The 27,617-nt window shown below is 41.1% G+C and overlaps 1 protein-coding gene and 1 long non-coding RNA gene across 20 annotated transcripts in view; one reads left to right on the top strand and one right to left on the bottom strand.

The window, feature by feature from the left end:
• The window catches only part of Gnb1 (G protein subunit beta 1), a 67,519-nt gene that overhangs the window by 18,686 nt on the left and 21,216 nt on the right, over positions 1-27,617 (bottom strand). For 11 of the 19 annotated variants that reach the window (NM_001430069.1, NM_001430070.1, NM_001430071.1 and 8 more), the window contains exons 2-5: positions 25,788-25,836; positions 13,534-13,630; positions 6,408-6,446; positions 4,832-4,938 (exon numbers count right to left, since the gene is read on the bottom strand). In NM_001430069.1, coding sequence (NP_001416998.1) covers positions 4,832-4,938; positions 6,408-6,446; positions 13,534-13,590 — 203 coding nt within the window. In that variant the 5' untranslated portion in view covers positions 13,591-13,630; positions 25,788-25,836. Of the gene's footprint in view, positions 1-4,831; positions 4,939-6,407; positions 6,447-13,533; positions 13,631-18,565; positions 18,985-25,787; positions 25,837-27,617 lie in introns of those variants that run through there. The other 8 variants (NM_001430072.1, NM_001430067.1, NM_001430061.1 and 5 more) reach the window with 2 other exon arrangements.
• LOC148006199 (uncharacterized) lies at positions 7,370-12,823 on the top strand. Its single transcript, XR_015621388.1, has 2 exons — positions 7,370-12,281; positions 12,769-12,823. It is a non-coding gene; the product is annotated as an uncharacterized LOC148006199 (long non-coding RNA).

Here is a 27,617-nt window from a genome sequence, read left to right as displayed (position 1 = left end):
GTCAGTGACAGTTCAGCCCTGGGGACACCTGGACGACCAGTTCTTCCCTTTTCACCTGAGAGACGGTACTGACCTGACCTGCTTCTGACAGGCTTCATTTTACTGCAAGTTAAATTAGATACACAGAGCCATGAGAAGTATCAAATATTTAGGACACAGTTTTGTTCAATCTGACACCAAGAAAGCTTGAATATTATGGGAAAAGCTTGAAGCACACCCCACTCAGGAACCATTTTAATCCATTTTAAACACCTGCCCTGTTTTTATTTATATTGGGGTAGTCTGGGTGGGGCACAGAAGCTAGAGTCTAAGGGAGAAGGAATCTCAGCTGAGAAAAATAACTCCATCATATTGGCATATAGGATGCCTACGGGGTATTTCCTTGATTAATAATTGATCTGAACAAGGCCACCTTACAGTGACATCTTTGGGCAGGTAGTCCTGGGTGGCGTCAGAAAACAGGCTAAGTAGGCCCTAAAGAGAAAGCTAGTAAGAAGAGTATTCCTCTGTGGTCTCTGCTGATTTCCTTTCACGACAGACTAAGCTGAAATAAAATTGTCTTCAAGTTGCTCTTGCTCAGTGTTTAATTACACCAGTAGAAATCAAACTGGTACACATGAGCTTGAATGTTAGCATACTTTATAACCCATGAATGGGGGAAGTGGAGACACCATAACTTAGAGAGAGAGAGAGAGAGAGAGAGAGAGATAGATCAAGGCCAGATGTGACGATGTAACAAGTTTGAGGCCCAGATTCTATTCTTCAAAATCAAGAGAAAACAACAAACACTATCCAACTTCCCAGATGGAGATAAATTAGAATACCTGTCTCGCAGAAACTAAGGAGTCTCCTTAGTGTGGTAGTGAGATGACAAATGACAGCAGAAATGCACATGGTTGGGCAAAGAGGCCACCAACTACAGTGAATTATGAATGTCTCATGACTGTCCTAGTTCAGGGCAGCTGTTCTAAGTTTGGAATATGCAGTTCTCTGTATTTGTAGAACTAAGGCAGGGTATACTGTAAAAGGCAAGCCTGACTAACAGGCAAAGGAATCTAAGTTATCTGGGAAGTAACTGAATGAGAGCGACTCTGGAAAGCACAGCTCCTCAGACACAGGGTCCTGTACAATGTACTCTTGCTTAAGGAAGGGTGAAAGCTCTCCCAGGTTCACCACGTGACACTGACATACAGGTTTTAACATCAAATTGTAATCAAAATATATACATTCTATACATTTCAGCCACAAGTATATTGGGGCATATTTGGATTTCTGAAGCTGATCAAAGACTTGAGGTAAAACTCAACCTCATCATTCTGAGCCCTCTGACACTTTTAATCAACCATCCTTGTTTGATTGATTGATTTGCCTTTTTGAGACAGGATCCCTCTATTACGTAGCTCTGACTGCCCTAGAATTTATTTACTATGTAGACTAGGATGACCTCAAACCCAGAGGTCTAAAGCTGTGCTACATCATCCTATGCCAAACCATTTTCTGATGTATAAATTTCCTTTATAAAGAACAACACAAATGTGATAAGAAATAAAATCCCTTTCCATCCTTTGTCACAAAATTTATCACAGAACTGGGCATAGGTGCCCAGTTGCTTTTCAGCTATAATTTTTTTTTTTTTTTTTTGGTTCTTTTTTTCGGAGCTGGGGACCGAACCCAGGGCCTTGCGCTTCCTAGGTAAGCGCTCTACCACTGAGCTAAATCCCCAGCCCCTATAATTTTTATTTCTTTTTCAGTTCTAGAGATTGAATTTAGAGTCTCCTGCACAGTAAATTGTACTTTACCAATGAATTACACCTCAGTCCTCTGGTACAGTTTTTTTCTTTATGAGGTTCTAGGGACTAAACTCTGGATCCTTGAGAATACAGGAGAACTCAACTAATAAGTCGTAGTCGTCTCTACCGTCTCAGACGATTATTTTACTTTTTTTGAAGATGGGGTACTGTGTAGCCAAGGTTAAAGTCCACTCTTCTGTCTATGTTCAGTCATCATACCTAAGGTACTTTCAACCATCTCCAAAGGATAGTATAAGGCCTCTCTGCTGCTCTATTTCTGCCTGGTCATTTGAGACTCTGAGCAATGGTATTAAGAGACATCTTTAGTAGTAGCTCATCCTCTGATTTAAGGAGTCACCTTCAGAGAGCTCAATAATTGCTAACTCAGTGAGGAATTAAGACAATGCTAAGCTGAGCTGATCCTCCAGAAGGTGAAAGAAGACACGCCTTCTAATCTCAGGTCACGTAACTTGGAGGAACCAACACAGTTCATTGTGCTGTCTGAAGCTTTTCCTGTTCTGTTCGGAACAGATATAGAAACTGAGAACTAGCCAAATAACTGCCTAGAACAAAAAGAGGCGATCACAGCCCAAACCCACATACCCTTCATTTTACTCAGAAGAGGACCCAGCCAGAGAGACTATTTCATCAGGCTCTGGAAAGGGGGATTAAAAACCCCTCAGAACTGGAAAAGTGTTATTGAGCTAGAGAGACAGTTCGGGTAAAAATGACTAGCAAGCACGCAGCCCTTCCATTAAATCCTTAAGCCAGGTGTGGCAGCTCATGCAACCATTTAATTCAAGCTCTCAGCAGGCAGAGGCAGGAGGATCACTGAGTTTGAGGCCAGTCCTATTTATACAGTTCCTGAACGGTCATGGCTGCACAGGGAAACCCTGTCCTGAAAGAAACCACCCCCCCCACACACCAAAATAAAACCAAGAAAAATACATATAATTGGTTCCAGGAATCCACATAGAAGAAGAAAAGAACTGATTCCTTGGTTATATCCTCTGACCTCTACAGGCCCATGCTCCTGTCCCTTCCCCTATCCTTCCTGCCTGCCTGCCTGCCTGCCTGTCTGTCTGTCTTTCTCTTTTGTGCACATACGCCCCCAAATCAAAAGTTGAATTTTAGTATAATACTCTCTGCCTTAACTCGTTCCTTTGAAGCAGTCTCACACTGAACCTGGAGTTCATCCTCTTTCTGCTACAGCAGGTTCACTGATCCCAGTAATTCTCCTCTCTACCCTACTGAAGCACCAGAGTTACAAGTATCTGGCCATGATCAGTTTTTTTTAGTATATGTGCTGCCGAAGCGAGCACCCATGATCAGTTTATACATGTGTCTAAACTTAGGTCTTCAAGCTTGTGCTACATGGTTGGTCTAAAACTCACTATATAGACCAGGTTGCTCTTGACCTCACAAAGATCTACCTGCCTCTACCTCCCAAGTACTGAGATTAAAGACATTTGCAACCACACCAAGCTTAATAACAACCCTTTACTATTAGCGCAAAAAATATGAAAGTGATATAAGGGGTAGGGGTATACATATCCGGAACAACTCCTTAAATAGCTACTTTGGATTTTTAAGATACAACCACTGACTAGCCAGAAAGTATGCTCATCTAAAACAATCCCTAAATATTGCTTTGGATGGTTTTATTTGCTTTTTAAGACAGGGTTTCATGTAGCCCAGGCTGTCCCAGAACTTGCTATTTTGCTTTAATCCCAAGTGCTATGGTTAAAGAAATGGACCACTGCGTGTCCATTTTCTAACTTAGTTTTTTGAATGATCTTTATTTTTAATTGACAGTAACTATGGGCTGTAAGTTGCTTAATCCATTACAGAAAGGTTAAGTGAATTAACCTAGTCATTACCTCACATTTTTTAGCATCTTTTGTGGTTGGAACATATAGTATCTATTCTTAGACTAGAGGTGTACCTTAGTGGTACACCAATTGCTTGCAATTATGAGATCCTAGGTTCAATATTCAGCACTGAAAAAAAAAAATCAATCAATAAATCTACAAATCTACCCTTAACAATTCTGACAGCAACAACAGAATACATTCATGATCTATCTAGCTGAAACTGCAGCAAGAACACAATGCCCCACCCCCCTTTTCTTTTTTGATGGGACTGTTTCCATTATTAAACATCCTCAGAAAGTGCTCATTTGCACAAGCAATTGTATGGACCCTGCAGAGAACTAAAGATAGAATCTTTTGTTCTCTAGCTATTTACACCCCGCAGCAGACAATTTCACAAAGAGAAAGCCAAGCAGAAATTCCACTCTGATAACAGAAATGAAAAAACTGACTCAAAAGGAAAGGATGTTGAGACTTGGTGGGTCTGGAAGGGGAACACAAACCATGCTGCACTTTGTTGGGAGAAGTTGGGAGAAGACTCAGATGTTCAATAAAGGGTAGTTGTTATCAAAGTATAAAAGAACCTCAAAATGGTAGTATCTCTTTGAATAATGAACAAGTAGATGGTAGGGCCGTGTGGAAGCTATTCGTTTACTTTCCACAATGCTTCCCAGTAAGGATGAAGAGATCACTGAAGCCCACATTTAGTTTTTGGGACCAGTCTGTTGTAAACTTAGCACCTTTTACCTTCCACTGACCAACTCTTACATTACAACACAGTTCTCAGAGTAGCCAACAGAGTCCCAAAAGCTAAAAGGTAAAGGGTGAAGAAAAGCAGATGCTGCTATGAAAAGGACAATCGTGCAGTCAGTCAGTTAAACGGAAATATGAGTAAAGCCTGAGAGCATTAGACCTGGATACCAGGCAACTGATACCACAAACTTTCTACCCTACTCTATCCTAGTTCTGGCTGGGATGGGTCTCATTGTGCTAGCCTGGAACTCACAATGTAAATCAGACTGGCCTTTTTAAACTCACAAAGATTTGTCTGCTTCTGCCTCTTAACTGCAGAGATTAAAAGTGTACTGCCAGATCCACACCATTATCATTTAGAAACCCTAGCAGCCAGCCAACATTTCAAGTACTGCTTTTGGAAGACCCCATTCATACCTTGAGTCTGTGCCCCAGTGCATGGCATAAATCTTTGCCAGATGCCCCCTCAGTGTTCTCCTGGTTCGCATTTGGATTCTTCCCACTGGATCAATGTTGTTTGTGATCTTAAAAAATAAAATTAGTGCAGATTAATTTTAGTAAATAATTTTTGGGTTCTGTAATATAATGTCAACTAAGAACCAAAAATATATTAAATGGAAAATCCTGTGTTTACATGAGAGAATATTTTAGCATGCAGAAGCCCTGGGAGGTCAGAAGATTTATAGACAGTTGTGACCCACTACAGAGTTCTGGAAACAGAAGTGCAACAAGTGCTCTAAACTGCAGCCACTTCTCCAGCAGCCAATCCATAAACTTTAAACTGCACACTGCTCTCTTAAGTAGCATGATTAAACCGTTCACTCTGTAGTACCTGGGGCCTGACTTCCTTGTCCAGTGAGTCCATGCTTTAAGTATACAGGATGCTCATCAGCAATACACCACAGCCACCATACTTTTCACATGCCTTAGTACCTCACTTCTTCTGAAGAATATAGGCACTGTCATCCCCCAATATACCACTCAGTACATGCAGTAAGGTATTTTGAGATCATCTGATATCTTATGTAACTACTATAGAATAGCTACCATTTTATTACTGCTTTATGAAATTATTAGTTATCTTCACCTTTACTTAACATAACACTTTACCACCGCCATGGATACACAGGGAAAATAAATCTATGTATGTCTATGAAGTCTGAGGATCAGGCCACTGATTACCCAAGACGGGAGGGAGGGAAGGAAGGAGGGAGGGAGGTATGTGTGTGTGTTGCTAGTTTTTATTGTCAAGTTGGCACACAGAGTCACCTGAGAAGAGGGAATGTCAATTAAAAGAACTGCCTAGATCAGATTCCTCTGTGGGTATAGATATGGAACACTGTCTGGACTGCTAATAGATGTAGGAGCCCATTGTGAACAAGACAACTTCCAAGCAGATTAAGTTATCTTTGACTGTTTGAGAAAGCACGCCAGTGAGCAATTTTCCTCTATGGTGCCTGCCCTGACTTCCCTCAATGATATATTATTACCTAGAAGTGTAAACCTAAATAAATGCTTTCTGCTCCAGAGTGTGTAGTTAAGTGTTTTATCATAGCAGTAGACTACACTATGGCAGAGCTGGTGTCCACAGCTTTAACTGTGCTTTGTTTGCTTGGGTAGGAGAGTGGTCACATGTACACAGAGAACCTGTGAATCTATCTCCTTCTACCATGTGAGCTCTGGGAAACGGAATTCAGGCTGTCAAGCTTGGTTGCAGGCACCTTTGCCTGCTGAGTCATCTAGTCAGCCTTGTACATGTTTTAAATGTTAAAAGATTAAATTGTTGGGTCAAACAGTAGAAATATCCTTTCCATCTTAAGAACCAGTGGATCCTGCCCTCTCTGCCTATCATTGGAACAACTTCAAACGAAAAGCTGTAAGAGTGGTTTTACAACCTCACCCCACAAGACAAAAGTGCTCATTCCATCCACATGATAAAAGCCCACACCCGACTGTGCATTGTGGACAACTGCTAAGTGAAACTGTTTCTTACCTGAGAAAGAGTCGCATCTGCACATGCTTTACGGGCATCCTATGAAGTAACAAACGGGAATTAGTTGTGCTCCACACTTTCAATCTCAGGACGCCTCACAAACTGCCTTCTTCCTTACCTCTTCTCTAATACTCTCAAGTCCACTGCCACTTTTTAGTTGTTCAGGCCAAAATAGATACAACTCACAATCCCCAAACCTAACTGAGACATGCAAGACTCCACAGAACTCTGGGGACTCTAGGCAGGCCCAGGAGAAACCACACTGGAAGTTGGTAGAGCAGTGAGCAGCCTGAAAGCGAAGGCTAACTTCCCACAGCCAGCACACACCTGCTCTGTCTTTTCCCCAGTTTACATCAGAGCACAAGGGGTTGCAAGAAACAGGCTGAAAAACAACTAGCTTTTGAGGCCAAAACCTTCTCTTTGAGAATGCATTATGCAAGGACTTTATTTTTAAGCCAAACAATGAGTAAATCTAAGTTCTATGAATAGAACAGGGATTTAAAATTGTTAATAAAATTTCAATGAGACTGGTAACAAAATAGCAGTCTTTTATATCTATGAAACATACCAATATAGCTAAGACCTACAAAAGGATATACCATGGTAATTTTTCTTTAGTTTTTACCATATTAATTAAAGTGCTTTCACTTATAAATAAAATAAACATTGACATCTCAAAATTGCACATATTGTTAAATATAAAGATATCCATTAGGAAGGAAAATGAGACAACTCCAACTCCACTTTTTTTTTTTTTTTTTGGTTCTTTTTTTTTTTTTTTCGGAGCTGGGGACCGAACCCTGGGCCTTGCGCTTCCTAGGTAAGCGCTCTACCACTGAGCTAAATCCCCAGCCCCGACAACTCTTTTAAAAGGTAAAATTTTCAATACAGGCATAATTTAAAGGAACTCCTGACAATCTTGAGCAAGAAACTGATCGCCTGCTTTCTTTTTTTTTTTTAAAGACTTATTATATTTATTATATAGAAGTACACTGTAGCTGTCTTCAGACACACCAGAAGAAGGCATCAGATCTCATTACAGATGGTTGTGAGCCACCATGTGGTTGCTGAGATTTGAACTCAGGACCTCTGGAAGAGCAGTCAGTGTTCTTCACCACTGAGCCATCTCTCCAGCCTGATCGCCTGCTTCCAAAGCGGCAGCTGGCACTAGGCCAGAGTCTTCAAATGAAGTAGAACATTCCCAGATCAATGATCTACAACCAACTCCCTCACAGAGCAGGATTCTTACTTTATTGAGTCTGTGTGAATATCACAAGCTGATGGCAAGGAAAATATACTGAGATGACCACTACTATAAGAACAGAAGAAACTTCTAGGTTCCAAATTCATCATTAATGAATTTGCTTATAATCAAAACAAGTAATTATGTACCCAACTATGTCTACATAAAATCTGAGTACAGTGCACAGCGATGATTTAGAAGAGCAAATCGTTGTCAAGGACCTCTTCTCATGGCAGTAAGTCTAGTGCTTCTAACAATGTGCTTGTTGATATGCATTAACCTATAAAGCTATACAGTATACCTTTGGGTTTGAAAGAGCAAAATTTTATTAATAAAAAATGGTATTTAAGCAGCTTCCTCTTGGTTGGTACCTAAAGACCAAAATGGTTGAATATTTCTGACACTGCGACTACTAACAGAAGAAAAACAATCACATCCAGCCATCTTTGCCTTGGTCACTAGTGGTTGAAAACAGCAGCTCTGACATTGCTTAAGTGAACACACGTAATTTACAGAGAGGACAACTTGTGCTAGCCAATTTTCTCCTTCTACCACGTGAATCTTAAAACTGAACTCAAGCCATAGCAAGTTGATGAGCTGCCTTGCTGGCCTCCCCAAGTGACAGGATTAAAGAAGTGTGCCACCATGCCCAGTCATAATAATTTCCTTCCTTCCCTTTTTTCAGACAGGGTTTCTCCATGTAGCCCAGGCTGGCCCCAAACTCTGCCTCTGCCTCTGATTTGTCTGCCTCTGCCTCCACAGTGCTGGGATTAAAAGCCCTCACCTGGCTTTACAGTGATTTCTTAACGGATTCATGTAGACTAATCCATTCAATCAATCAGTCACTTTTCTGTCCTGTTTGGATTTGAGTACAAAAACATCACCACAGAAGAGGCTAACCCATCTCTTATGCCATCTCACACTAAATTGAGAAGTCTGGGCCCAGCTCAGCTCTGGGTCACTACATTTTGTACCATGTGTACAATGCAACTGGTCACAGTAAGGTAAGTTCCTCTGTATTTAAGGCATGTGTATTTTAATTAAACATCTGTTTGACAGCCTGTTTCCTTAAGTTCAACAAAACAATGATAGCTTCTTTTTTTTGTTGGTTTGTTTTTCCTTTGTTTTTTCCAGAGGCAGTTTACATAAAAAACAAATCAAAGACCAGACAATACTTCTTTTTACAATTAACTGCCATTTCTTGTGTGATTCACTATGTAGTCAAACTGATCTTAAATTTACTATGTATCTAAGGATGACCTTGAACTCCTGATCCTCCTGCTTCCACCCCCTATAATACACACACACACACCCACATACACACCCCTACCTGGAAGCTTTTTGATTTTTAATAATTTAAAAAATATTAAGAGTATAGGTGGTGACGACACACACCTTTTATTCCAGTACACAAGAGGCAGAGGAAAGTGGATCTCTGAGTTTGAAATCTCAGTCTGGTCTATAGAGCAAGTTCCAAGACAGTTAGGGATACAGAGAAAAACCCTGTGTTGGTGGCAGTCGGGGGACAAGGGAGAAGCAAACACACACACAAATGCTTTATTGGTAAAAATCCAAACAAACAAACAAACAATCCCAAGAGTGTGATTGATGCATATCAGTATATATGCTACAGAGTATGGAGACCATGGGACAATGTAGAGACAGTATTCTCCTTCCACCTCAACAAGGACTCCAGGGATGCATCTCAGGTTTTCAGGTTCACACTGTTGGGTGGCAACACATTTATTTGATGAATTATCCTATCTGCTCTGTTTCTAATTCTGTGTTTGTTTTGAGATAAGGTCTCTATATTACCCTGTCAGTCTTGGAACTTGTTTTGTAGATCAGGCTGACCTAGAACTCAAGACATCCACTTAACTTAACCTCCTGACTGCTAAGATTAAAAGTATGTGCTACCACAGCCAACCTCTTCCTTTGATTTTAAGGGAGGCTCTTGTTTTGTAGTGCAGGTTGGCCTGCAAAGTGAAGACAATCCTACTGTCCCCAGTACTTCCATGCACGCCAAGCTTCACCACACTAGCATGCTGGGTACATCCTGCTAGGAAGGCATCAGACGACTGAATTATGCTTCCATCCCTTGTACTAAATTCTTTAGCACGTAGTCAGTAGACAAGTGATAAAAAACATTATACTTTTTTTTCCCTCCCTTATATCATGCCCTTAAAAGAAAGGTTTTTTGCTTTTTATTTTTAAATTTATGTGTATGCAGGTACTCATGAAAACCAAAAGACAGTGCTGGATTCTCTGGAGATAGGCAATGCTGGGATTAAACTTAACCACTTAAGTATCTCTCTAACCCCAGATTTTTACTTTTTTAAAGATTATTCCTTGCCAGGTAAGGTAGCACACAGCTTTACTCTCCAAAGTAAACTTGGGAGGCAGAGGCAGGGAGTTTGAGGCCAGTAGTCTACATATCAAGTTGCAGGGCGGCCAAAGCTACACAATGAGACCATGTCTCAAAAACAAACAAAAGTCTTCCCTTCCCATTTAGAGACTCAATGGCTTTCACTTCTCCTCACCAACCCACTCTAAAATTAGTGCAGTGCTGAGAGGCAAGGCAGTCTGAGAGGCAAGGAGAATGATGCTCATCATGAGGGTTGAAACAGTGGCTCTACAAGGAATGGTCAAAATGGTGCTGTCCACACAAGGATTGGTCAAAATGGTGCTGTCAGTAGTTGGGCCATCAACTACTCTGCGCATGTCAGACACAGTTGAGAGTGAACTGAAGAATGTCCTTATAGGGAGGCATGAGCTGAACTTTAAACCAAAACAAAACTGAAATGTAAGTACTGCAAACTATCTCACTAAGAATCTATTAACTAAAATAGTACTTAGATGGGACTAGATGAAATTTCCTAAGATTTCACATTACTAACATACATTAACACCTCATGTTGCCCGCTTGGCCCCAAACTTGATATGTCACTGAGGCATAAGAACTGATATGAACTGATACTCCTGTTTCCACCTCTTGAATGCCTATTATTACAGGGGCACTATGTGGATGCAGAAAGGCGGGTGGGTACTAGGGACTATACATGTGACAAGAGAGAAAACACAGGGAGTATGTAAACCTGATTATAAAAACCTTGCATGACATTTATCTTTGACATATAATCCCTCTTCATCTACTGTTAAATTGTTTGAGCCTTGGCAGCTACACAGCTATAAAATTGTAGCTTTGTAAATTCGCTAGCTTTTCTGATTATTTCTTTTTTTTCCTTTCTATCTGTTCTAAGTATGCTTCCTCCGACACTTGGGCTTTCTTGTCCTTTCCCAAAATCTTCCCTCCCTGCCATGTAGTTGGCCTCCATGTTGGCTTAACTTAAAACAGCATAGCTATCTCCTTTTAAAAGTTGAAATGACACCAGGTAGTAGTGGTGCACACTTTTAATTCTAGCATTTGGGAGACAGAGGAAGGCTATTATTATCTCTGTGGGTTTAAGGCAAGCCTGGTCTACAAAGTGAGTTCCGGGCCAGTCAGAGTCACACAGAGAAACTTAAGTCTTGAAAAACCAAAAAGTTCAAATCACAAGCCAGGCATAGTGATGCTCACCTTTAGTCTCCAGCACTTGGGAGGCAGAGGCAGATGAATCTGTGACTTTGAGTCCAGGCTGGTCTATATAGTGAGTTCTAGGGGTGCCATAGCTACACAGTGAGACCTTGTCTAAAAATGACAAACAAGCAAGCAAACAAACAAAAATTTAAATTACACTATAGTTTATTTTTAAAATAAACTTGAAAATTTTCAGGTAGTTATTCAATACAACTCCTCTGTCCCTCAGAATTTTAATTTCTATATTCTTAATTTTGAGAACTTTGGGACGAAAAGAGATAAAAATCTCAAAAGCACATGGCCCATGTACAGGCTTCAAATCTTCAATACTCCTTCAGTCTCCAGGCATGCATTACAGACATGGCCCGTTGCATCTGACTTTGAACTTTTATTTTGTGAGTGTTTATGTGTGCGTATGTATAAGTATCTGCAGAGGCCAGAAAAAAGTGTCAAATTCTCTGGAGTTAAGAGTTACACAAGATTGTGAGCCACTTGACCTGGGCACTGGAAACTCAGCTGGGATCCTTTGAAAGTGTAGGAAGGGCTGTTAATTGTTGAGCCATCTCTCCAGTCTGCTGTTACCTTTTGAGAGACCATCTCATGGTACCAAGGAGAACCCTGAACTCACTATGTACTGAGGATGACTTTGACCTCTTTATCACTCTGCTTCTTCTTCCCAAGTGCTGTGGTTAAAAGAATGTGCCACCTTAAGTCATGCAAAAGTTTAGGTAAAGCCAGGCATCAGGGGGATCACTTGAACCCACAATTCTGACATAAACCTTAGTTACCATAGTAAAAGCCCAAGCCCACGCAGCACTCCCAAAAGTCCTCGCCCTAAAAAGATTACAGGCAGGGCTGGGTGTAGCTGGGTGCTATGTACTTGCCTGCCATGTGAAATAAATAAATTTAGGAAAACATCTTCTGATATTTTACTTAAAATTTTTTTCAAGAAGTAAATTTTTATACCACATCAAGTATTTTAGAAAGTGTTTTATTAACTCATGGAAGCAGACACATTAAAGAACAGTGTAGGGGTTGGGGATTTAGCTCAGTGGTAGAGCGCTTGCCTAGCAAGTGCAAGGCCCTGGGTTTGGTCCCCAGCTCCGGGGAAAAAAAAAAAAAAGAACAGTGTAGACACCAATGTCCAGTGAGGTGCTTACAGCAGAGGGTATTTTCTATTTTATCTCTGCTCTAAATCTTTCTAAATCTTAGGCAATTCTGGTATATTTTCTTAAATTCAAGTAAAAGTTGGCTAAAATGATGCTGTCAATTCTCCACCTAATCCCACTGGCAGATTGACACAACTGACAAGATAAAGACATGTGAACTGTTGTAACAGCCTAGTGAGACTCTAAAGGACAGACAGCTACATCCTTACAGACAAGAACATGAAAACCAGAGGAAGCTATTTCAAATATGCAAAGCCTTATGCAAACTGAAAACTGAAAACTGGGATTTTCTTGGTAAGTCTTAAGTCTTTTTTCCATGTTCTTAGATCAAGCCTAAGAAAAACAAAAACAGGGGTTGGGGATTTAGCTCAGTGGTAGATGGCCCTGGGTTTGGTCCGGCCTCAGCTTGGGGGGGATGGGGGGGGGGGGGACAAAACAAAACAAAAAAACCAACACATACTTAAATTGTCTGTGTATGATGTGTATGATTCAAGGCCAGCTTGGTCTATACTGTGAGTTCCAGGACCCTGTCTCAAGTAACCAAAATAAAATACAAACCCCCAAACCAAAAACCCACATTTGCATGAGATGTGTGAGGACTCTCAGTTCCAGTTCCCAGTACAAAAGGAAAGAAATTTATCTTCCATATAGTTTTGTACCCACATAGACACATCTGCCCTCTCTGGTGGCCCAAGAGCTGTTGTTACGTAAATTCCAATGGTCATCCTGGAGCACAAACCACTGTGAAATTACGAAAAATAGGACAAAAACATCTAAAATGCCACTTTACTCATCCTTTCGTTTAAACTCTCTTTTTCTGTTCTCAGCCTAATGTCCCTGCTCTTCAGAGTGGATGCTCCCATCTGACAACGACCTACAGGAGCCACAAAGAGGGTCCCAAACCTAGTTCCCTGGGGGAAGAAGTCCAAAAGCTTTGATAGAGTTTACAGAAACACACCATGCACATTCGAGCAACAAATTACAGTTAGTAAGAAAACAAAATTTCTGAAACAACATAATACACTTTATCTGGACACATAACTAGCACATACTACACCAATCTCATCTCATTCTGTTATCCATACAACAGGTATGTTTCTGATGTGAAACGTATCAAACACACGCGTGGCTACATACTCTAATTTGGTTCTTCAGTTGCTCGGCCTCCTGCCGCAGCTGGTCAAGTTCACTCATCTTCACGTCTCAGTGCTTTCCACACTTCAGAATCCAAGCTCTGCAACAGAAACATGCCGTGAAATGCGTAAGCTATGGTATGACTGGTTAACTGAAAACCTCACAGCAATAACCTCATAAAGCAGAGAACTTTCCTGCAGCATTCATAATAACTATTGAAACCCTATCTAGAACTGGATTAAAAACACAATTCTCATTTTTTAAAGATTTATTTATTTTATGTATATAAGTACACTGTAAGCCACACCAGAAGAGGACATCGGATCCTGTTACAGATCATTGTGAGCCACCATGTGGTTGCTGGGATTTGAACTCAGGACCTCTGGAAGAGCAGCCAGTGCTCTTAACCACTGAGCCATCTCTCCAGCCCCCACAATCCTCATTTTTATTAACTGTACTAATACACTGCTGAAAATAATGTGGTGGACTGAGAAAATTAATGTCAGTCGCAGTGGTGCATCCCAGGACTTAGGTAGCTGAAGAAGGAAGATCTAATTTCAATGCCAATCTGTACCAGAGATCCATTCTCCAATTGATCAATCGATCAATCAATCAATCAATCAATATTAAAACAGCACAAATCTTTCTCATGAAAAGATTCTGAGTCTCTCAGAAATCAACAACAACAACAACCGTAGATATCCAGAATAGCTACCACACAGAGAAACCAGGAGTAATTTCCTTTAGAAATGGGACTGAGGCAATCTGGAAAACTAGTACTTTGAAGCTATAGCCATTATCATGAGCTATAAAGGACAAAGGGACATTCAAAAGTCTTCTATTTCCCCCGCAAACCCTAGGCTGAGGAGTCCCAGAAAGCTCAGAAATACCCTGACCCTTCTAGAATTGGGCTGAATAAGGCTAGTCAAAGTGCTGAATACTCACACCTAGTCATAGTCAAAGACAATGGAGATCATCCTGTTATAAAAATGACTTTTCCAATGGAGTATGCAGAAGTTCAGCTTACCTAACATGCATGAAGCTCTGGATTTAAGTCCAGCCCCAAGACAAATGGGGTATGGTGGTGTGTATGTCTATAATCCCAGCACTTGAGAAATAACCAAGAGGATTAGAGTCTTTTAAGGTCATCCTTGGCTATATAACTTGAGGCCAGCCTGAGATATGACTGTTTCAAAACTAAATAAGCAAACCTGACTTCCTGGGTTGGAGATATAGTTCAATTAGTAGAGTGCTTACCTACAGTGTATGAATTCCCACATGTGGAGATGCTAACCTATAATTCCACTTAGGAGGTGGAAGCAAGAAGTTCACTGTCATCTTCAGCTACACAGTAGTTTGAGGCCAGTCTGTGCTTGGTGAGACACTGCCTCAAACAATAAAATACCTCAGAATATGGAATATGCCTTTAATATGACCTAGCAGTTAAGAGGCAGAAAAGAGAGGATCTGAATTCAAGGCCAATCTGACCTACATATCCAGTTCCAGTACAGCCAATGCTACATAGAGACCCTGTCTCAAAAAATCCAAATCAAAATAAAACAAAACAAAAAAAAAAGACTTCATTTCCCCAGAGGAAGTTATAAATAGACATACCGGGGGTTGGGGATTTAGCTCAGTGGTACAGCGCTTGCCTAGCAAGCGCAAGGCCCTGGGTTCGGTCCTCAGCTCCGAAAAAAAAAAAAAACATAGCTAAAATAAATAGACATACCTGTGTACCTTCCTGTGTTGGTCTTGAACTAATAAGCAAATCTCCTGTCTCAGACTCCCAAGTGGTAGAAGAATAGGTGTCATCTACCACTGTACCTGGGGCACACAGGCTACACTTCTGACAAAGATATTGGTTATTAAGCCAATCACAAATGCGATTAAAACACCATAAAATTGAAGATGAAATTGCTTAATACCAATGTAGTAGTTTATGCAAGAACCTTAATTCCCCATGCAAATTACACAAAATATGAGTGTTTTGACTACTGGTATGTGTGTGTATATGTATGCACACACACATACACATTCATATACACACATAACCATACATACACACATACACACACACATATATCCATACATACACACATATATACACACATACACACACACACACACACACACACACACACACACACACACACACACACACACAGTGAATGCCTAATTTCAGTCATATGGTTTGTGAGCTGCCATGTAGGCACTAGGAATGAAACTAGGGTCCTCTGGAAGAGCACCAAGTACATTTAGCTACTGAGTCATCTCTTCAGCCCTCCCCACAATCAACAAAACTGTGTAATACCTAAAGAGGTACAAGATGGTGGGGAGTGAGGCAGATACACATGGATGCTTGGGTTCAATGGCCAGTTAATTTAGTTGAAATGAAAACCTCTAGGTAATGCTGCTATCCTTTAATATAGTTCCTCACGTTGTGACTCCCAACTATAAAATTATTTGTGTTGCTACTTCATGACTATAATTTTGCCTCTGTATGAACCGTAATATAAATATCTGCTTTCCAATGGTCTTAGGCCACCTCTGTGAAATAGTCATTCGATCCCAAAAGGATCATGACTCACAGGTTGAGAACCACTGCTCTAGGTTCAGTAAGACCTTGTGTTGACAAGTGAGGTCAATTAATAAAATAAGATACCACGATCAGCATGCATACATACATACATACATACATACATACATACATACATACATACATACATGAGCATACCTGAATAAACACAGAAATTCACAGACTTTATAATTAAAAAACTTGGGTATGATAGCATATTCATAATCTCAGAATTTGGAAGATAGAGAGGCAGAAAGACTCCTTTTGGAAATATAGTGGGCTCCAGGCACCCAGGATTGTGTACTAAGATCCTGTCAACTCTTTGTCAAAAGTCAAAGTTAAAAATATCAAATGCTAAACTAACTAATATTATTTTCTTTTCCTTGCACCCTCCCCCAAAAGAAGGTTATTTTGTGTAGCCCTGGCTGTTCTGGAACTTGCTTTGAAGACTAGGCTGGCTTCAAACTGAGATCTGCCTTCCTCTGCCTCCCGAGTCCTGAGATCACTGTTATTTTCATTAAGAGTAAAACACATCTATAGTAAATCATCTGAATGACCCCAAAACTGTTATAGTTCCTTATATTTTTCTATTCTGCAATTCTACATATAGGCTCCTGGTAACAAAATCCCTTCCAACTAAGTGCCTCTGTTGCTGGCAAGACAAAGAAAAGGGTGAATTCATTAAGAACTTAACATGGGGGGGGGGGTCAGGAGGGGAACAATATGGGCAACCAAGAAAGGACTACAAGGTAAAGCTGTGCACTGAAGGAGAGGCTTCCACGTTCCTAGACCAGCACCTACCTGTTCTTGCTGCTTACTTGAAAAGCAGGGTATGCAGCAACATGGCTTTTAAAAGATTGCTGACCACAATGGTAGTCTCATTTTCTGTTGATGGTGCTCCTTACCTTGCTTGTCTTTTTTTAAAATAAAGATTTATGTACTTATGTATTTATATATTTATGTTTTATATGTTGAGTGTCTGTCTGTAGGTACAGCTACATGCCAGAAGAGGGCATCAGATCCCACCCGGTATAGATGGTTGTGAGCCACTATGCAGTTGCTGGGAATTGAACTCAGGGCCTCTGGAAGAGTGCTGAGCCATCTCTCCAGTCCTGTTCTTGTCTTTCTTAAGACAGCATCTTGCTAGTCTATTATGTACTAAAGCTTCCCTTGTCACCCACTCTGACCTTACTCTACTTCCCCAGTGCTAGTATTACAGGTGTGTCCCACCATGTCTGGTTTCTTGAGTGGATGCTTGATTCATTAGGTAAGCTTCAACAAGGGAGATACCTCAGGCCTCCCTGACATCTCTGGCATTAAAGAACATTATTTACTTTTGCAGAAGACTGAGTCATTCTGTCTTTAGCACACAAAACCTAAGGACTACAATTTAGGAGTATTTTATTCCTACATGGCAGAATAAAATCCCAAAAGAATAAAAACACAGATGGAAAGAAGTACTGCCATTTTGTCTTGCATGGGCTTGCTTGCTTTACCTTACAAAGGGTCCAAGTGGAAATCCTCACTGGCGTTACAGGATCATCACCCTTCAGCATGCTTTCCCTTACTGAAAGTAACTCTGGCTATAAAGGCCTTCTGCCCAATCCAGTATTAATGTAAAAAAAAGTAGCAACCAAAGTCATGAGGTACCCGAATTAGTCTAGTCAACAAGTAGCAGTTGACCAGGACATAAACACTAAAGCTTTTATATCATGAGACTGAAAACAACAGTGCTGAAACAGTGCTTTATAAACAGGGGATCTTTCTGAGCTGCTTCAAAAACTCCGCAGGCATGGCAGTCACCAAACCACAGACATCTCGATAGCCCATTGGCTCTATTCCTCTCTAGGTTTCTGGTAAATCCATTTTTCTACTTTTTAAGCAATATAGCTGGATAACTGTCACGTATTTTTCCTGTAGCATATAAAGAAAGAATCCAATTAAAAGAAAGATTTTTGGGCTCTGTGGTTCAAGTCCTTTGCTGTGCAAGCCTGAAGCCCGAGAACCTACGCACGTAAAGTTGGGAGGAGAAAACTGCTCCTAAGTAATTTTCTGCCTCTTACAGCATGATTTTTTTAAACGATTTTTTTGTTTGTTTTTGTTTTTTCGAGACAGGCTTTCTCTGTGTAGCCCTGGTTATTCTGAAACTTGCTCTATAGACCAGGCTAGCCTAGTGTGCTACCACCGCTGGGCAGTGGTAGTAATTTTTTTCTAACTTTTTATCTATTTAATTGTGTATGGGTATGTACCACAACACATATACCAAGGACAAAACAAGAGGACCTACAAGAGCTGGTTCTCTCCTGCCATGGTACTTTTACCACCATTGGTAGCTGCTCTCCCACTATTGCCTTCTCACAGTCTGAGGGAAGTGCAGCACACAACTGAAGAGTCTGTAGTAATGCTATCAACACAACTTCAGTAATGAAAAACAAATTATATTTATCAAGTCTTACTTACGTTTAGTCACCTTTGCCTTTCTCTTTAGTGTTGCTAGTCCTTTGGTCCTTCTGGAAACCCCACCATCAGGTCTGCCTGCCTGGCCAGCTCTTCTCCTCCAGAGCATGTCCCAGGTAAGCTCTGCCTGTGCTGAGACAGCACTTTCTAGTCTAATCCACTAAGACCATCAGGACCTGCTGAGGCCTCATGACTGCCCATGACCCACATCTGCTTTCAGCTTTAAATTAGAATTGCTATAGGAAATTTAAATAATTGAAGAGCATGAGGCTAAAGATGTGACAAACGGGTCGATGTGATCGATCTACAAGTAGCATGCTCTTCTAACTTTAAATAAAATGTTAGCATGATTAGAACAGTTCACATAAGTGGTATGAGGTATAAAGTCCCCAACTTTGTGACAAAGGCAGTAGCACCAGAGTGCTCCTCTGATCAAGACCCTGTGAAGGAGTCATGTCAAGACACAACAGTGACCTCAGGTCCCCATTATCACATAGTTGCTAACAATGATACCTGGGCTGCAAGCCTGACACTGATGAAAAGATATCTGCCATCAACCTGAGAGCCTGGTTTTGACTGTCCAAGAGAATTAACTCCTTCAAACTGTCCTCTGACTTCTATGTGTGCATGCACACTCAAAAACCCTGTAATTTAAAATTTAATGGTGCACACTTTGAAAAATAATTTCAATTTCTCCAACATACGAATAGAACCTCACTAAATCACTTTTAACTCTGGTTTGAGAACAACATCAGCTGTGAAGCTGGGCAGTGGTAGTACATGCCTTTAACCTGAAACCCTGCCTTGGAAAATAAAGAAACAAACAAACGCGGTTGGGGATTTAGCTCAGCCTAGCAAGCGCAAGGCCCTGGGTTCGGTCCCCAGCTCCGAAAAAAAGAAAAAAGAGGAAAAAAAAAAAAAAAAAAGAAAGAAAAGAAACAAACATCTATCTCACAGAGCAAAAACAAAAATTAAGTGAGATAATCAGTCTGGTATGCCCCCATCCCATAAGCCTCTCAATGATTATACTACTTTAGTGTCCTCTTCACCAGAACAAATCCAAGGTTAATGACCAACATTTGAGAAGTCACATTGACAACACTACTGTCTGTCCTTGTTTGAGATGGCATTTTCTTTTCTTCCTTTTTTTTTCCCCCTTGAGACAGGGTCTCACTGTGTAGCTCTAGATATCCTGGAACTTTCTTTCTGTAGACCAGGCTAGCCTATAGCCTAAAGAACTCAGATATCTGCCTGCCTCTGCCTCCCAAGTTCTTGGACTAAAGGTGTGTACCAGCCACTACCACCCAGTTTTCAGATGCTATTTCCAATGACAAGAATTTCTAGGGGGTTGGGGATTTAGCTTAGTGGTAGAGCGCTTGCCTAGCAAGCGTGAGGCCCTGGGTTCGGTCCCCAGCTCCGGGGGGGGGGGGGGGGGGGAATTTCTAAAAGATTTAAAGTTATGATTGTGGCTGGGAATAGTTGGTTAAATCAATGCCTTTGATCCCAGTACTCGGAGGCAAAAGTAGGTAGACCTCTGTGAATCTAAGGCCAGTCTGGTCTAGATATTGAGTTTCAGACTAAGCATGACTGCACAACGAGAAACTGTTTTAACATGAAAGGGAGGGAGGGAGGGAGAAGGAAAGTAGGAGATTAGACCGACTATAAAGCCAAACCCAAGCAAACAGCATAGCTGAGTTGCTGCATAAGAAACAACTGCCCGAGCAGTGTGAAGAAGCAGAGAGGACCAAACCCATGTGCTGCTGTATACCCATGTTTGGCGTCAATGTCCCCTGCCACCACCATACCCAAAAGAAAGGCTGGAAGGGACTAGCCACAGAGAAGATCTGTATGGTGGTCTGCTAAACCTGAGCCTCCAAGCCTAAAACGGCCCCTGAAGAGAAGGCAGAAAAGGGAGAGAAGGTGACAAAGGGGAAAGCTGAGGCAGTGAAGATGTGACTAATCCTCCAGCGAATGGAGATGCTCACACTGACCAGGCACAGAAAGCTGAAGGTGCTAGAGACACCAAGGGACGTGTGTGCAGTTTTGTTAACTGTGTACTCCTGGTGACTGTACAGCTGGAAAATACTATTTATCAAGTTTTATAAAAAAGCAGAATTTCATTGGGGGGGGGGGTGTGTGTGTGTCCTGTGTCACTAACGAAATATCACCCAAACTGGATGGAGGACAGAAAACTCTTTCCTTGATAATTTTGAAAGGCTCCTGTTGGCTTCCAGGAGAGACATCCTGATCTTGCATAGGTGGCCACCGACGTACAAAATGCCTTGTGGTCTAGGGAAAACTCTAAATCCATTTTTATATCCTGTTTCCCCTGTACCATCAACATAGACTTAATTCCCTTAAAACCAGAGACCTGCTGGAACCTGACTCCCAAAATTGGTTTTCTAGTCTACTGGGTGATGTGGACTCTGCAGTGACTTCTTCAGTGTCCTCAGAAGAGCACTGGTTCTGTTTATAAAAGATAGTGGATCTTCAGATTGATAATTCTGCCATGATCATTTCCTGAACGTCAGGGTCAGCGTGTGAAAAGTTGTCAAATACTATCCTCAGTGTGAAATGTCAACCCTCACTCTAAGCTACTTTCCCCCTTTCTAAGCACTGAATGAAGATTTGAGTTTTTACATGTATGTATGTATGTATGTATGTATGTATGTATGTATCCAACATTTTACGATTTTATGTTTAAAGGAACAAAGTATTTAAAAGAGTCTCTTCAAAACAAGCAAAAGCTAGAGAAATGGAGAAATGGATAGGGACATATATAAGAAGACCAGCTATGAGCTACTGTTGATTTTATTTGCTGATAGTTCTCCAAATAACTTTTTAAATTCGGTAAGGTGGGACACACTTCTAATCTCAGCACTCAAAAAGCTAAAGCGGGCTGGAGAAATGGCTTAGCAGTTAAGAGCACCCGACTGCTCTTCCAGAGGTCCTGAGTTCAATTCCCAGCAACCACATGATGGCTTACAACCATCTGTAAAGAGATCCGATGCCCTCTTCTGGTGTGTCTGAAGACAGCTACAGTGTACTCATATATAATAAATGAATAAATAAATCTTTAAAAAAAAAAAAAGCTAAAGCAAGAGGACTTGAGAACTGCATCAGCCTGGGCTATATATTAATGTCTTGTTTCAAACTTCTTTCCTACCACCCCACCCACCCCCAAATTATCTGTGGACTTTGAATCTTGATTCTTGACTGAAAATTCAATTGTAAGAAAGCAAAACAAACAAACAAACAGAAAATAAATTCAGCTGTATAGTCTTTTTCAGAAGGGAAAAAAATTAGACAGAAGAAAACTATTGTTTTCCCGCTAGATATCCTAACAGATTTGAACTCCTCACTTGTTACTTACAGCGGGGGGGGGGGGGGGGGGGGGTGGGTGGTAAAGCCAGATTTGGGGATTTGCTTTAAAACAACTTCAAGAAAGTAAAGGATCAGGAAAGAGAAAAAAGGTGATTAGCTATAACTCAGAATTCTGTAAATGTAAACTGGGAGATCATGTAATATGTTCTGTATGCTTAAATTATGTCTTTATTTTAATTATTATTTTTGATATTTTAAAGACAAAGTTTTTAAAATTTTTTTTTATTTATAGCTGTCTTCAGATACACCAGAAGAGGGCATCAGATCTCTTTACAGATGGTTGTGAGCCACCATGTGGTTGCTGGGAATTGAACTCATGACCTCTGGAAGAGCAGTCGGATGCTCTTAACCGCTGAGCCATCTCTCCAGCCCTTAAAGACAAAGTTTTATGTAGCCCAATTGGTTTCAAACTCATTAGGCAGCTAAGGATTACCTCAAACTACCCCAGCGCTCCTAATTTGTAAGTTTTTTTAAGTCAGTATTTTAGCATTGTTTGACGTGCATTAAATTTATAATGCAAATAGACCAATGTATCTTAAAAAAAAAATCTCCAATTTTATAATAAAGTTCTAAAGGACACGAAGCTTGCTGTGCCAACACCTTTTTGTTCCAATCGAACTGGAGCACACAGCCACGTCTGGTTAGTTTCATTCAGCCTGGTGCAATCTCAGTACTTCCCCAAATTTGTTTAAACATCTAAATGGCAGATCTTGGGGCCTATATATCCATGTTTCAGAAGTGACAAAAAAAACAAAACAAACAAACAAAAAAAAACCCTAATATTCAGGAATGTTCTTTTAATTCTCTCAAACTTCTGTTTCTTTTACTACCCCACCCTACTCCCCAAAACACAATTTGTTTAGCATCTTGGCTTGCTGCCCACTCCCTCTCTCTACTTTCTCACAGTACATGAAGGCCATGGCCATGGCCAGGTATCAGCATGACTTGAAAAGTGGGTAAAAGAAAGTTGTATGTATATAGCACATGATTTGACTAAAACAGTGAAAGCTTAACCCTAAACACTCTGTCCTAGGTATGATCCTCTGGAAATTCACCTGAAATCAAATGGAAGTGACAACATGCCGTCTCTGAAGGGAAGGGAGCAGTGCAACCTGTGCTTAGTAACAAAGATACCTTTTACGGACACAACTGGCTTTTCACCAAACAGCATGAAAAGCTTTTAAACTCTACCCCTCTGCAGTGGAGACAGGTATGGTTGGTTTTTTGTGTACTTGTGTGTTAATGGAGCTAAATGTCAAGGATGAGTCCTGAGAAAGGTAATGCTTCTTTTAAGAAATTCAGCAATGGGGCTGGAGAGATGGCTCAGCGGTTAAGGGCACCGACTGCTCTTCCAGAGGTCCTGAGTTCAATTCCCAGCAACCACATGGTGGCTCAAACCATCTGTAAAGAGATCCGATGCCCTCTTCTGGTGTATCTGAAGACAGCTACAGTGTACTTACATATAATAAATGAATAAATCTTAAAAAAAAAAAAAAAGAAATTCAGCAATGCCTTATTTGCTTAAATTTTCCTCTACAAACAACGTCCTTCACTCAGCCACATTGGCTCAAACACTGCTACGGGGCAGAGCACACTACAGTGAAGATACGTCTCCTGGTCGCCAGCATAGAGGAATGGAGAAGGTTCAAAGCTAAATACCATGTCCATTTAAGGAACTGAATCTGTGAAAGAAAACACACAGAATCTGTAATTTCAATGTTCAGATCCCAAGCATTAGCAATAAAGCGGCTCGGTTTGCCCCCCTGTGGCTCTACTGCCTCAGGAACACTCATCCTCAGTACTTTATAGGCCTCCTTTAACCCCAGCAGCAAGTCCTACCAGTCAGTCTCCAAATGGTAAAAAAGTAAAAATAAAAAAAAATTTCTTAAGTCTAGAAGCTATTTGGGACCTGAATGAAGCCTTGCTAAACAGGAATGGAAGGGCGTTGATACAAAACAAACAAATAAAAAGCAAACAAACAAACACACATACACACACTCCAAAACCCTCAGGTCTCATGTCATTCTTGCTGGTCTTCAAGCAATTCTGCCTCAAGCCTTATAAACAACCAGTACCTGGAACCTGAAATGTTTTAAGAACACATTCTAGCTGGGTAGTGGTTCCAACACCTTTATTCCCAGCTCTCTGTGAGCGTGCGTGTGTGTGTGTGTGTGTGTGTGTGTGTGTCCCCGTCCATCTGTCCGTCTGTCTGTCTAAAGATCTCTGTGAGTTCCAGGCCAGCCTGGTCTACAAAGACTGAGAGAGACCGTGACTCAAAAACAAACAAAAACAAACCAAAAAATCAAGCTTAGCTCCCAGAGATACAGACCAGAGCTCAGATCTTAGCACACAAATACACAGTAACACAAGCTAGGCATTACTGCAAATGTCCAACTCCATTTCTGAAGGTTAAGATGTGGTAACTGGGGTTTTTCACTCATCCCCAAGTTCCTCAAAATAACTACTGAGACTTGTTATATATGAATAAATGCTTACATCATAAGCTTTGGTTTGTTCCCCAACTAGCTCATAACTTAATTACCTGTTTATTCTATTCTGTCTCCTCAGAGGTCTTGAGCAAATCTCCTGCGCCTGACTGTTCCCGACTTATTCTCTCCATCTCTCCATCTCTCCATCTCCCTCTCCTTCTCTGCCATAGCTCCCACCTCCGATTTCTTGCCTCAGCTCATTGGTCATAGGATTTTTTACTGTCAGGTAAATGCTTTGACACAATATGAAAAGATTTTCTCTACATAAGACACTCTTTTGGCACACGTGTGTGCACACACACACCCATACACAAACATAGAACTTAGAGGACAAAGAGTTTGTAGACTCAGTTTGTAATACACAAGCACGAGCCCGAGTTCAGATCCAGAGCATCCATGTAGAAAACTGGGCATAATAGCGACCAACTACCTATATTTCTAGCGCTGGAGAACCAGAAACAAACAAATGCCTGAAGCTTACTTGCCAGTCAGCCAACCTAACTGAATTAATGAAAGATCCTGTTTCAAAAAACTAAGGTGGAGGGTCTGGGAGATTCACCAGACATTAGAATACATACCACGCTTACAGAAGACTTGAATTTAATTCAGCTTTAAGGCTATCTGAACCCTCTGGCCTCTCAGGGCACCTATACTCAAATGCACATATCCATTCAGAAATATACATACATACAATTAAAAACAAAACTTGAAAAGAAAAGCTGTAGATTATAAAGGAAGGCACTTGACATCAATCTCTGCACTTTATACACATGCATGGACTCACTCACAAACACAATTTTAAAATAGAGAAATGGCAGAACAGCGTTGGTGGTTTACACCTGTAGTCTCAGCATTCTCAGAGACTGAGGTAGGAAGACTGCTTTGACTTTAAGGCTGATCTGGACTATGAGGTGAAACACCAAGGAGGAATTGGGGGTAAGAGGCTGAAGAGATGGTTCAATGGCTGCCACGTGGGGCTAACCATTGTCTGTTAACTTTAGTTTCAGAGAATCCAGTGCCCTCCCTGGCTTCCAAAGGCACTACACACATGCAGTTCACGGACTCACTATGTGGGTGAAACATCTATAGACATAAAACAGAAATAGGTACATCTCTCTAGGGCTGGAGGTAACTGGTTAAAAGCTCTCCCAACAGGGACACAGAACACACCTTTAATCCCAGCACCTAGGAGGCTGAGACAGGCCAATCTCTGATTTCAGGGCCAAACTGGTCTACATAGTGAGTTCCAGGACATCCAGAGCTATATAACGTGACCCTTTAACCCCTGCCCCACCAAAAACCACAAAACAAACCAACCAAATTGATGAGTAGCAATTATACATGTAAGTTACCTTGACTCAGAAGTGTTTCTGGTCTGGTTCCCCACACATGTAAGTCTATCTGCAACAACAGAAAAGGTTGTTTTATCATATTGGGGCTGGGCTAACAGCTATATTAACTACATTTTAGGAAAGAGCACACAAATCATCCTCTTTACTACTTTCTCCCCCAATAAACTGCTTTACTCATTATAGCATTCAATTTGTTTAACATTGAAAAATAAAAAAATAGCCGGGCAACAGCAGTGCATACTTTTAATCCTAGCACTTGGGAAGCAGACATAGGTGGGTGGATCTGAGTTTCAGGCCAGAGTACACAGAGAAAACGTGTCTCAAAAAACCCAAAACTAACAAACCAAACAAACCCTAAGCCATGAAAGATAAAAACTGGAGAGCAGTCATGGCGGTACATACCTTTAGAAACACTGCACTCAAATACATTTGTAAAATTAAAAAAAAAAAAAAACTACATAATGCTTTAAAAATAAAAACAACCCACTGTATTCAGATCTGAGTTCAGCCTGTTCTACACAGTGCTGTCTCTGAATGAAGGGAGGGAGTAAGGAAGGAGAAAGAGGAAGGAAAGGAAAGGAAGGACGGGAGGAAATCACAAAAACACTAAACAATTAAACAGAGAGACAGGCACTGGCAAGATGGCTCAGTGAGTAAAGAAACTTGCTGCTAAGCCTAATGACCAGAGTTCAATCCTTGGAAGCCATATCAGGTAGAAGAACCAACTCCCAAAAGTTGGTTCTGACCGACCTACCTACCTACCTCCCTACCTACCTACCTACCTACACACACAGAGGCATGTACACAGCAGACTATTCCATTCCTGAGAAGTCACACTAGGCAAATCCATAGAGACAAAAAGCTCGAGTTGCCAGGGGTCATGTAGGAAAAGTGAAATTGTACTGAGTACCTCTAGGGCTTTCTTTTTGGGGTGACAAAAATATAAAATTAAGTAGGGAGGTAGTTGTGCAATATTGTGGATATACTAAGTGCTACTAAATCATTCTCTTTAAAATGCTTTAATTTTCTATTATGTGAATTCCGCCCCAAAAAAGAAAAGGTGGAGGTTGAAGTGGAAGTGGGGAACACAAGTTAATCAGTAAAAGCAAGTTACATCCACCTCCACAAATCCTCTCTGAAAAGGTCCCTTAAGTACATGCCTAAAGAACCAGTAAATCCTTAGTCTGAAGAAAGGTCTTAACCCTGGCACCCTGATGTTTAATTATTTTTTTTGTTCTTTGAGACTGAATTTCTCTGTGAAGGCCCAGCTGTCCTGGATGGAACTCTTATAGACCATGCTGGCCTTGGAACTCAAGAAATTCTCCTGCCTCTGCCTCCCAAGCATTTCTTTCTTTCTTGAGGGCTTTGTTTTTTTTTTTTTTCCGGAGCTGGGGACCGAACCCAGGGCCTTGCGCCCTGGTGTGTTAAATCCCCAGCCCCTTGTTTTGTTTTTGAAACAGTTTCATTATGTAGCTCTGTCTAGTCTGGAACTTGCTGTACAGACTAGCCTGCCTCTACCTCCTTCCAGAAAACAAGGACTAAAGGTGTGTGCCGCCATACCCACCATACCCAACTTACCTGGTTTACTTTAGGTGAAGTTACTCTTTGGGAAGGGTGAGTTGTTCAGCAGCTGGCAGGTGTACAGCAGACCCAGCTTTTACTGTCTGCTACAGCAGTACCACTAGCCTAGCCAGCCCAAGGTAAGAAAGAATTCCTCTATAGTCAAGTGGTGGTGGGCCACATTAGGTTGGCAAAGGCAGACAAATCTGAGTTCAAAGTCAGCCTGGTCTACAGAGTGAGCTCCAGGACAGTCAGGGCTGAACAGAGAAA

The sequence above is a fragment of the Rattus norvegicus genome, chromosome 5, assembly GCF_021556685.1.
Source record: "Rattus norvegicus strain SHRSP/BbbUtx chromosome 5, alternate assembly SHRSP_T2T, whole genome shotgun sequence".
Classification (NCBI taxonomy): domain Eukaryota; kingdom Metazoa; phylum Chordata; class Mammalia; order Rodentia; family Muridae; genus Rattus; species Rattus norvegicus.
The sequence above is the reverse complement of the archived record's forward strand: the minus strand, read 5'-3'. Positions and strand labels throughout refer to the sequence as shown.